At 42.4% G+C, this 12,398-nt stretch overlaps 2 protein-coding genes across 2 annotated transcripts; both read right to left on the bottom strand.

Annotated features, from left to right (window-relative positions):
• Nucleotides 1-3,844: 3,844 nt before the first annotated feature.
• LOC111602101 (probable 4-coumarate--CoA ligase 3) lies at nt 3,845-5,833 on the bottom strand. Its single transcript, XM_023319038.2, has 4 exons — nt 5,358-5,833; nt 5,108-5,300; nt 4,927-5,049; nt 3,845-4,867 (listed from the first exon to the last, which is right to left on the bottom strand). The coding sequence occupies exons 1-4, from the start codon at nt 5,704-5,706 to the stop codon at nt 3,892-3,894; spliced, it is 1,641 nt and encodes a 546-aa protein (XP_023174806.1). The 5' UTR covers nt 5,707-5,833; the 3' UTR covers nt 3,845-3,891.
• A 903-nt stretch (nt 5,834-6,736) lies between these two features.
• On the bottom strand, nt 6,737-8,793 carry LOC111602130 (luciferin 4-monooxygenase). Its single transcript, XM_023319079.2, has 4 exons — nt 8,431-8,793; nt 8,175-8,373; nt 8,004-8,123; nt 6,737-7,709 (listed from the first exon to the last, which is right to left on the bottom strand). Exons 1-4 carry the CDS (start codon nt 8,771-8,773, stop codon nt 6,737-6,739), a joined length of 1,635 nt encoding a protein of 544 aa, XP_023174847.2. The 5' UTR covers nt 8,774-8,793.
• Nucleotides 8,794-12,398: the final 3,605 nt, after the last annotated feature.

The following is a 12,398-nucleotide window of genomic DNA, read 5'->3' as shown; positions in this document are numbered from 1 at the left end:
TTGTATTTTATTTTAAAATATTTTGCTCGCTTCAAGTTACGCCCAAGACATACCTTAGACTTGTTAATGTTTGGTCCAATTCTCACAACACTTAAAAAAATTATTAGTCACTTGTTTTGGCCAACATTTTGATACAGTTTCTTAGCGCCATTTTTGGGAATAGACAAAAATCAAAAACAATGCTGTGTATTCAGAAAAGTTGAACTTGTCGGCATAGGTCTGGGAAATGAGTACCAAATAATCGAAAGTCGCATATGCGTAGCCTGTCTGCAGTCAAAGTTGCCGTTACTTCTACCGGCTATCGATATATACAACTGTGTTCATAAAAATAGTAGTGCAAAATGTTGGACAACAAAGTCTAAAGACAAACACAATATTTTGAAATGCATATGAAACAAATATTAAGATAATTTAAAATTTTATTAATTTAAATTTTATTTATAATTTTTCTTTACAAACTTGGGCACATGAGCAGTTGAAGACATAAGAACGAAAAGTTCTCATCATATAGCTGTTCATAAAAATAGTAGTGACTATTAAGAAAATCATAAAAAATATATTTAACTTTAGTCTAACTTCATTATGTTTTAAACACACTTTCTGAACAGATCCGTATATATATAAATGATATATATCTATAGGTATATCTCATCTGTCTCATAACTCAAATTCTTAAGTTTCACTTTAGTTTCAACTTAATATCTCAATACTAATTTACTGTAGTTTTACTGTAGTTGCTGCCACAATGCAAGTGTCTTTGCGGCCTGCAACTGTGGCATAAATAATTAAATTTCATTTGCAGGTTTAGTTTTGCACTTCGAGGAATTTGGCACAGAAGAAAAAAACGTGACAAAAATGTTTGCTTTGATTTAGCCAGTCAGAATGTTGCACAAACAGAAAGAGAAAGATAAAGGGAGTGGGAGAGAGCAAAGTAGCTTCACTTTGTGGTATGAAAAGTAATGCAATTCGCAGAATTTCAATCGATGTGCTTTGACAAGGCATTCGAAATATTACTTTGCATTCAACTTCTAAATGCCAAGCATTGCAGATAGTTTTATAAATATATATATTGAGTGTGAGTTGCAACGGTAAATTGCATTTGAACAATGGCATAACAGTTTTTATTGCGGCAAATCGGTTTTTATTCTGCAATCAGACCTCAATTTAATAAATGTAGCCAGCAAGCCGAAGCCGAAGCCGAAGCAAGTGCAGCCACAGACAACGAATTTGGTTTGCCTTTTTTTAGACTTTGGCTAAATCGAGTGGGGAAATGGGGCATATCGATTTGGTAGCAGCAAGTGCAGAAGCATATGTGAATGCTTAAGTAGTTAAGTGTAAGAAGTATAAGCTTAAGTAGAAGAGTAAGACTTCTAAGACTTCTAAGACTTCTTTTTTGTTTTACTCGAGAACTCTAAGTGCTAGAGCTAACAAATTTGGTATCTAGTTACTCGCTGTGTATACATATATAAAAAAAATAATTTTTTTATATTGCTATTGCCTTAAGATATACCTAAACATAGCTCGAGAGCTAATACTAAAAGTTTGTAACATATCTTAGGCATAGCTGGAGAACTTTAAGAGTCAGAGACATAAGATTTAAACTCTAGGTTATCATTAAATATGCTTTAGTAAATAATACCACACTCTTGGCATACCTATAGCATTTATCTCTGTGTATATTATCACTTATATGTCTATAACTCGAGAACTATAGGAGACTGAGCTTGCGCATTTGGTATGTAGCTGAGTCTGAAGTATATATTTCTAAGGAATACATCACTTTTAAAGCAGCGATTACCTTTTCCTTTAGCTAAAGCATAGCTCGAGATCTTTAGCAGTTAAACATACTAAATAATATACAAAAAATAATAAATAATATAATAATATAGCTGTTCTTTAAGTAGAGGCAAATTAATTTATTTTCCATTTAGAAGATCTTCCAGTAACTCCCATTCAAGTATACAGGATAACTGCTAGTCAGGTAGACTTCACTCTGTCGGCTTTGGGTCTTCGGATTCCCTCTGCTAACCAAAGTTAAAAATTTGAACAGTCCAAGAATTTTTGTTTGCAATTTGCAATTTAAGAAAATATTCAAACAGTTTTCCAAAAAGTTCTTTTCGCAGAGCAGCAAAGGTTGAGGCGGATGTCAAATAGTCCAAATGGGCTAAAAATTATTTAAATTCTTGTATTTTTAGGGCAAATGTGTGTTTGAGCCAAGGCTTAGTAGCAGTCATGCACTCGATTCGCATTGTCCATGCAAATCCCAGGCAGAGAAAATTTACACCTTCGGGTGCAGTTTGCAAAGCCCCGGGGATAATCCGCATTAGTTGCACAATGCTTTCGGTTTTTGGGCCAAGAGCGTATTGGGCCGGGCTTAGTTAACTGTTTTAGTCCTTGTCGCCAGTTAGGTTAGCCCCGGACATGGCTTGCCATGGAGCTACGCAAATTGAATCGTGTTTTCGGCCAGCATTTCATTTGCCATTTGGCATTTGTCAAATGTCCAAATGTTAACCTCAATGGACGACAGCAGGACAGGGCGTGTCGCATGCCATATACAATAAAATATGTATTGCATATTGCAATTTTAATTTCTCAATTCATTTTACTGGCCTGCACTTCTTTTACTCTGTTTTTTTTTTTTTCTGTTTTGCCTTCGCACTTACTGCAGCACAGTGGCCCCAGCCACAGGAGTGCCACAAATAACAAATTGCTTGTCATTGGCATCGTTGTTGGCCAACAGCAATTGCAGTCAGTCAGTTAGTTGTGCCAGGCCAGGCCAGGACAGGACAGGCCAGACTAGGCAAGTTGTGGGGTCATTGCATTTACAATTTCAATCTCTATTAAAATTCATTGAATCCCTGGCATTAGTTTGCACTCACAGTGTGACAAAGTCTATGATAATTGCATGAAATTTTCTAGCAGATCGAAGCGAAGAGCAACATGAAAATTGATCAGAATTTATCTTAATTTTAGACACTGGTTTTACTTAACTCTTTGAAAGTCTTTCCACAATTTTGAATAATTTTTTCTTGGGGTAATTCTTACAGATGCTCAATTTAAATCTTGATCTGGCCTGTTTATGTTGATCTATTAGCAAGTCTTGTCGGGATCTATGCTTACTTATAGCCAACTCTATTTGAGATTGATTTTTTGTGAAGGTTTTACATAAAGATTTTTCCAAGTGATAATTTCTTATAGAGGAACTTCACTTGATAAATATTGAATGAGTTAATTGCATTTAGTTTTTTTTCTTAATTTTTTCATATACTAGTTGAACGTGTTTAAGGCTTCTTTAACTATAGATCTTTAAGTGAAGTAATGCTCATAGAAGAGTTGATTAGGTAATTAAAATGTATCTTTATATTTACTGAGCTGTTTGAGTTGATAGAGCTATGACCTATGCTAAGTCAATAGATCAGAAACCATCCAAGAAAAGAGATCGCACACTTTATGCCAACTACACTCAAGTCTTTAAGCTCTAACTCTATGCTAGATCAAAGAAGCTCTTAATAATTGAGCAGTAACTCAAAACAATTCAAAATTTCTATCTCTGTGAAACTTTGCTATCGATCTATCGATCTTCTCTGATCAGCACACAAAACCAGCTTGACTTCAACTTCATCATATTTGTCTCATAATCCACAGTGGAACTGCTATTATAGTGACAAGCACTTGAAGCCTGCTCAGCTCCAACCCTCTGCCATCAGGACTGGCTTCCTGCCTTCAAGCCTCAAGCCTCGATCTGCACAGTTGCAGCTCTTTGCCAGTAAGAAAATTAGTCAACAGCCGATCACATTTACTAAGCTGACTGCTGTATAAAGCAGTTTAGTTCCAGCTCTTTACTTAATCTAAATATGTAGTTATACAGTTATATAGTCAGATGACATAATGCTATTCGGCAGCTATGCCTAGGCTCTTGACCATTTGAGGCACCTTGCGACGCTGCAGCTTGTCGTTGGAGGTTTTGGGCAGTGAGTCGACAAAGTAGATACCGCCTCTTATGTGATAGGCCGAACTTAGATATCGTTCGACAATATTTCGCAGTTGATCCGCTGTCAGTTTCCTGCCCTCCTCATCGGGGGTGCGCACCACGGCGCAGGCTGTCAGATTGCTGGAGACCTCGTCGGGCACGCCAAAGACGCAGGCCTCGCTGACGCCTGGCAGCCTTAGGATGAACTCTTCGATCTGCTCCGGATAGATCTGAAAGTTGTTGTACTTGAAGACATCGGTGTCGCGCGTCAGTATATAGAGATAGCCCTCGCTGTCGAGATAGCCGATGTCTCCAGTTCTCAGCCACTGGCCATCGGGACTGAGGGCTCGCTTGGTGGCCTCCGGATTGCGGTAGTAGCCCGCCCATTCGTAGCGCAAGTGGCCGTAGATGATGCCAACTTCATTGATGCCCAGCGGCATGCGCAGCTTGTCCAGCACGCGCAGCTCCACGTTGCGCATGACCTTGCCCTCGCTGCCCAGGGGACCGCCGAGGTTCTTGCTAATGCCGCCCATCTCAGACAGGCCGTAGCCCACCACGAAGCGCATGTTGCCTATCAGATCGTACATGCGCTGTGAGACGGCCTTGCACACCTTGGAGCCAGCTCCAATGAGCACCTGCACAGACTCCAATTGCGCCCGAATCTTGGGCAAGTCGTTCTGGCACTTGGACAGCAGCGCTATCTGATGGGAGGCAAGGAAGAGGAAGGTCACCTGATGCCGTTGGACAATCTCCAGCAGGTACTCCACGCTGTACGGCCGATGTGTGATGATGCGCTTGCAGCCATTGAGTAGATTGGCCAACAGCATGTAGGTGCCCGAGATCCAGTAGAGCGGACTGAAGGAGAGCACGACTGTGTCCCGGGTGTAGGTGTTGGGACTGTCCGAAAGAGAAGCGAGTTGAATGAACCGGGCTACAGCTAATACTGCTCCACTTACTTCTTGCAGTTGCAAATGAGGCTGCGATGCGAGCGTGTGACGCCCTTCGGCATGCCCGTCGTGCCCGAGGAGCAGACGATGAAGGCCGTGTGATTGCCATTCAACTTGGGGCAGGGCACATAGCTAGGGAGGAGGAGACACCATCAACCTGTGTTGCTTTAGACTCGCAATCAAGACTTACGCAGCTGGCGCTATGAACTGATCCTCCCTCAGAAGATCCCACACATCAAGTACGCCTTCTATGCGCCCATTCACCAGGTAGATCGTGGCTGGCTTGGCCAGCTTTTCATTGACAGCTTTAATAATCTCATAGTTCTCCACATCGCAAAAGATCAGCTTGGGCTCCGTGATGTCAAACATGTACTTGACGGTTGCTAGTAAAGCAAAACTTGAGCAATTTGTAGGGGCATTTTGGAGCAAACGCTTCTTACCCTGATCAAAGTCGGGATGCAATGGATTGATGGGCGTGCCACACAGCATCGCAGCTATGGTGACGCCCGTTAGATAGCTGGTGTTATTAGCTGCAATGCCAATGACGTCGCCACACTGTAGCCCCATCTGCCGGAAGGCCCTCTCTATGGTCAAGCCCTGCTGCGCCAGCTGCCTGCCAGTTAGCTGGACGCCCGTTATATCGCAATGCTGTAAGATCTTGTCCGCATTCAGATTGAGCACGCGCATCGTCACTTCGCCCAGGGTCATTTCGGGGCCGTAGAACTCCTTGCCGCGTGGCCCCAGCCAGGTGCGTGTCGCCGCATCGTAGTGGACTTCACAGGAGCCCATCTTGATGGCTGTGTATTGAATCTGCGACTAAGTGATTTATTGCGTCTCGGTATTGTTTTTATATACGTTTCACGTCGTAAATAGGAAACATATCTCGAGGTGCTAATTATTTCGACACGTTTCCAGACAGATTTCACAGCTTTTGTCTTAATGATTATCGTTGTCAACTTAGCTTCTGTTTAAATAGATGCTGATTTAGGCTTCATGCTGACGTTGCCACAGGTGTTCGACTTAGGAAACGTTTCCATTTCAGAAACACTCCTCATGACTCATCAATTAATGCAATTAACTGGCTTAACGGAGCACAAACAGAACCAGAACCAGAGCCAGAACCAGAAATGGAAGCTGATGCAAGTTCTAAGCAGGGAAACATGAATACGCGTCTGGCGTCTGTATACAAATAAATCTTACGCGACGAACACACCTTTAGAGAGTCTAGACAGTCTGTGTCTAAACACGAAACTTTTCTTTCTAAGAACGTTTAGAGTTTTGCTATTTTTTAGATTATTTTTTGCAGCTCTGTTAAGCTAAGGCTTTACTACGTTGCTACGATCCCTCGGAGTATCTCAGTCCTGTGAGTCCCGAGAAATTCTTTCCTACCATGAACCGTCGGAATTTCGTTCAGACTTTCTTGACAGATCTCAGTTTGTTATTAGTTCATATATTATGTACCCAACTCTCTTCATAAACTAGTTATACGCACCATCCATTGAAGTCGCTTATCAATTTACATAGTTCTACTGAAGTCTCTGACTGACTGTCTCTGACTACTTCTGACTGTAGCTTCCTATGAGAACTCAGAACTTCTAGTGCCAGCTGTTCTTGAACGACTAAATAGTCTACAAATTCTTTTCTTTTAATTGATATATGCGGGAGAATTCAGATTTACCCATAAGGATCCCTCGGAAAACCTTCGCTTCCCCTTCCTTAACACCTTCGGAATACTCACTGCATGAAGTTCTCTTCAACTCTAATTAAAACACCTCTTCTTCTTCATCAATACTTCACACTTTATTGCAAATCGTATTCTTTATAACTGCGTAATACCACACTGTAGCTTAAGCTCTGAGAGAATGCGACGTCTCTGTATTTTATTGTTCGTCGTCTTGGGCAGCTGGTCAACAAAGTAGACGCCACCTTTGAGCTGGTAGGCCTCACCCAGGTGCTCTGCCACAATTTCAAGAACCTGTTCCGCTGTGAGCTTTCGGCCCTCTTCGTTCTGCTCACGCACCACGGCGCAGGCTGTTAGATTTGTGGATACTTCGTCGGGTACACCGAAGATGCCGACCTCATGGACGCCCGGCAAGTGCAATATGACGTCCTCAATTTGCTTGGGGTAGATGGGAAAGTGATTGTACTTGAAGACGTCGGTGTCGCGAGTCTGGAAGTGCAGACAGCCCTCGTCGTCAAAGTAGCCGTGATCGCCAGTCAGCAGCCATTTGCCATCAGGGGACACCGTCGTCTGCGTGTCCTGTGGATTGTGGTAGTAGCCGCCCCAGCGCTGATTGAGCTTTATGTGTATGTGGCCCGTTTGATTGGGACCCAATGCATAGCCCTTGTCGTCGACAATGCGCACTTGGATGTTGCGCAAGAGTTTGCCCTCGCAGCCCAGCGGGCCGCCAATATTTTTGCTAACGCCTCCGACTTCCGAGAGTCCATAGAGCACCGAGAATCTGTGGCTGCCGAGCAGCTCATACAGCCTACGCCATATGCCCAGCGGAAGCTTGGAGCCGCTACAGACAAACGATTGCACCGACTCCAGCTGCTCAACCAGATCCATGCGTTGGCTCTTAGCCAGCAGCGCCATATGATGTGGCACGGTGATCACGAAGCTAATCTGGTAACGGGACACGACCTCAGCGAAATATTCGACGCTGAAGGGCTTATTCGTTATAATGCGCTTGCAGCCATTGACCAGCGAGACGAGTAGAGTAAATATGCAGGAGACCCAGTACAGAGGACTAATGCAGAATATCACGGTCTTCGCGGTGAACAATTGAGGGCTAAAAAAGGAGAGAGCGAAAGAGAGGGAGAGAGAGAGAGAGAAAGAGAGAGATGTAGAAATGTGCATCAGCTAAAGACAGAGAGGGATCCCACTGCCTACTTACTTAAGTAGGAAGTGGAATAGGTCAGGTCGAGAGAGGGGATATAACTCTGTATATAGAGAGAGAGTGAGAGAGCAGGAGAGGTAACTTACTCCCTATTCTCATGTATGTAAGATATGTGTTAAGTAGGGAAAGAGAGAGAGAGGGAGAAAGGGTTAGCTGTTGTCAGGGAGGAACTCTAGCCTTACTCACATTTTGGTATTATTTAACAGACTGCGATGCGAGCGCGTGACGCCCTTCGGCAAACCGGTTACACCCGAGGAGCTAATGATGAAGGCCGTGTCATCGCCGCACAGATGTGGACAGGCATAGCTATGAAGACGGATTAGTGAACGGTCTAAAGCGAAGCTAAACTCTACCTACAGCGTCTTGGGATCGTAGCCATGGGCGCCATCCTCTAGCAGGTCCTGTATATTACGCACTCCGGGCAGCTTTCCACACAGCAAAATGAGCTCCGTCTTGAACTTGAGGCTGTCCTTGACCGCGGCCAGGGTCTCATAGTTGTCCACGTCGCAGAAGATGACCTTGGGCTTGGTTATTTCATACATGTAGGCAACAGTCTCTGCAAAACTCGAATTTGCACTAGCCGAAGGTGAAAGCCCTTCTGAGTCTCGCTTACCCCTATCAAAGTCCGGATGCAGAGGATTAATGGGCGTGCCGCTTAGGAGAGCAGCAATAACCACCTCTGTGAGGTAGGTGGTGTTCTTGGCCGAAATTCCAACCACATCGCCGCGATGCAGATTCAAATGCTGAAAAGCGTGCGCCAAGCGGCGACTCTGCTCATACAGTTGGGCTCCAGTCAGAGCCTCCCCAGTGGGCTCGAAGACTTGCATCACAGTGTCCGCATGCAGCTTAAGTATGAGCATAGCCACCTCTCCTAGGGTCATGTCGGGTCCGTAGTACTCCTTGTCTTTGGGACCCGACCAGATCTTCTCACTGCTATCGTAGCTAGTGGATGCCATTTCCAACTCCAACTCTAAAACACAAGCCAAACAACTGAGCGGATAGCTGTATATGTGGCCTATATATAGGCGACCATAGCATCTATCTGTCTATCTGCTAATTGATCCAGCACGTTTTCTGTGCCGCAAGCCCAAGTCGTAGCCGGCGCCGATGACGTTGTCTTAGACAAGGTTCTAATAACATTTATCGACTGAACAGCGCCAGAAAATGATAAGTCATGTAACATATCTATGTTTATTAAGACTAGACTAGACGCTACGCGAGGCAAAGCCACAGATCGCAAGTGGAATGGGGGAAAGTGAGGCAGATCCAGAAAGATTGCAAATAGAACTGGAGTATTCCACATCAATATCTAAATTAATACCTGGATGAGAGCGACATTTTGCTTGATATGGGAAAATGAGAGTGAGAGCTGGATGAGAAGAGGAAGAAGAGAGGGAGGAAGAAAGGGAGAAAATGACGGAAAAAGTGACAGACAGAGAAATAGAGACATTGAGGGAGAAAGAGAGAGAGATGGAAAGAGGGAGAGATGGAAAGAGGGAGAGAAGAAAGAGCGAGAGAAAAAAGAGAGAAAGATATAGAGAGTGAGAATGAGAGATATATAAAATGAGATTAAGCGGGAATTGAGGGAGTGAGAAAGATAAAGAGAAAGATTTAAAGATAACGAAGAGATATAAAGAGAAAAAAAGAGGGAGAAAAAAGCAGAGTGAAAGAGACAGAGAGTAATATTAAAAGAGAAAAAATAAGAAAAATATAATCAGAGAGCGAGAAAGACTTAAGGTGATTATGAATAAAGAGAGAGAAAGACAAGTAATCAAAAGAAAGACACAAAGAGAGAGAGAGGAATAAAGTGCCAATAGCATAGAGAGAGAGGGACAGAAATAGAGAAAGATAATAGACAGAAAGAGACAGAGAGGCACACGAAAAGTTAATGAGAGAGACAGAGAGAGGGAAAGAGTTACAATTGCCTAACTGATGAATGATCCATGGACAGGTCTAAATGAAATCTGGTCAACAAATCACATGGGCCTTTTTTACTGAGTTGCACCACTGTGCGCCTGCGGCTGGATTGCATAATTTTAGCGATTAAACACAGTTTGATCTGCTGACACACATGTTCTGGCTCTCTCTGTCTGCAGCTATCCCTCTCTCTAGCTCTGTCTCTGTCTCTGTATCGCTGTCTATCTCTGTGCAGCTGTCGCTTGTGTCTGCAGGACTTGTCGCCGTTGCCGAGGCGCATCCTTGATGCGTGTGCACGCTTCATTTGCGTGCTTAGTGAGGAAATCAAGCGTGCGCTGCTTCACAGTCACAGTGACAGTGACAGCCACAGTCGCAGTCGCAGTCGCAGCAGTCACAGCAGTCACAGCAGCTGCCAACCCACGCAGCTTTGCCTTGGAGGCTTGCAACTTCATTGGGGTCAAAGTTGTTCAGTGTCAGGTGAGCCAGGCAGAGGCAGGCGGCAGCAGTCGACGAGCTGATGTTACCTGTCGCTGGGCTTGTCGTTTAGCTAGTTTCAAGGATGGATTGTAACTGTCTATGCGAGTGTCTCTAGGTGCAAGACTCAGGTTAAAAATGTATGTGCAACAAAGTTTATTTATTGATTTTGCTTAAGCCTTAAATTTTGTTTCTTTTAGCTTTGCCTAAACAACAAAACAACTTAATTAATTACACGGCCCGCTAAATGTGCAACACAATAGCAATAACAACAGCAACAACAACAACAACAACAACAGCCACTGTTTGATGAACTGCAACAACAAGAGCTGCTAATAAAAGTTTTGGCACAACTTTGATATTGGCTTTTGATGAGGTCATTAAACAGTCAAGCAACAAAAGCAAAAGCAAAAGCAAAAGCAAAAAAGCAGCCAGCACAAGAGCAAGCAGAGCAGACAAGTTGACAGCGGCTATGGCTGACTACTGAATACCCTAGAGAGTAGTGGAAAATGGAAAATGGAAAATGGGCTGCGGATGTGGGACTTTTAGATGAGGTGTGGCGCAAGATTAAATAGAGTTAAATAGAGACTTGTATATACTTATAGTACTTAGTACATTATAAACCTATAGATTATACTTTCATATCATAAATATATATATATCTATATATATATATATTTATATCATGTGTCATATACCTGTATACAAATGTTATGCATATGAACTGTCATATGTATATCATATATAGCTTATATATAGAAGCTCTTTAAGCATTAAGATCTATGGCTTTACTTAGATATATGTGTTCTATGCTTATCTAGACCAATATCTATCATATATCTATATATGTCCCATATAGTCTATATAGATGTCTCTATATAACATACATCTATACATAGGCTATGTAGTTAAATGTGATCTACGCTTATCTAGATAGCATATATCCACATAGCATATAGCTATATATGTCAAATATAGTCTATATAGGTATCTCTATAACATACAGCTATACATAGACTATATAAAAAGGGGAGATTCATATTTGATTAACATATTCTTATTATTATTATTTGACAAGATTATTCTTATTATTAACATATTCTACATATTCCAGCTCTGCTAGTTGACTGCTGCTTACAGGGTATCTTGATGGCAACTAGAGGATATACTAAAGTTTCGAGTATGCTGACCTCTGAGAGAGACTTAGGAAAACGAAAATGTAACTATGCCTAGAAAGTTATAGAATCTTTTTATATATATCATTTATATTTATATATTTCATTTTTATATTGTCATATTTATATATCACTTTATTCTATAAAATTCACTAATCGAGATGTTTTAGTGATAGAGTAAATATAACTATAATGCAACGATTCCAACAAATTGACAAATTGTTAATATGAAGATTGATGTTTCTATAACAAAATATCTAAGTAAAAGGACAGCTAGATAAATCTCATTGTCATAGGCTAAATACTATATATCATAACAAGCCATTTAGGCTGATGCAGCATTCGATTATACCCGTCTGCAATGCCCTTGCTCTAGAGCAACTAGGCTAGAAGCCGGTTTCTCTATGCTGCTGAAATCTCAGCAATTAAGTGCGAGAAATTTTGCGACACAGCGCCAAAGTTAGCAATGGCTCGCCGAGGCAGCTCTAGTCCCTCTAGCTCCCGCTCGCTCTCTCTCTCTCTCTCTCTCTCTCTCTCTCTCTCTCTCTCTCTCTCTCTCTCACTCGCGGAAAATGTAATCAGACTCAACATTATAATTAACCGCAAATGCAGTTATGCCCGCGAGTCCTTTGTGTTGAAATGCGAGCCGCCGTTTGGGTTCAGCCGCCGGGCAATATGTTGCCCCAACTTCAAAAAAAACCCTCGCCCCCAGCTCGCCTTGTGGTCAGCTCAGGCTCAGCTGCTATTAAAACTTTTACGACAAGTAGACGAAAAAATTACTTAATTAAAATGATTGACTAACAGAAAAGTTTGTGCGAAATCATTTTGACTTTTTTTTTCCTTCTCTCGCTCTCTCTCACTTGCTGCTTCTCTGTCTCTTTCTGTGGCGGATACTCCTAACTAGCAGAAATACTTTTCCGGAACAATAGTTCCTTCCGCTTGCAGCTGTCTCTTTCACTCACCCTCTCTATCTCTCTCTTGCTCTGCTTTTGCTCGCGCGTTTTTTGCTATTTTT

The sequence above is a fragment of the Drosophila hydei genome, unplaced genomic scaffold, assembly GCF_003285905.1.
Source record: "Drosophila hydei strain 15085-1641.00,03,60 unplaced genomic scaffold, DhydRS2 tig00008125-arrow-arrow-pilon, whole genome shotgun sequence".
Taxonomy (NCBI): domain Eukaryota; kingdom Metazoa; phylum Arthropoda; class Insecta; order Diptera; family Drosophilidae; genus Drosophila; species Drosophila hydei.
The sequence above is the reverse complement of the archived record's forward strand: the minus strand, read 5'-3'. Positions and strand labels throughout refer to the sequence as shown.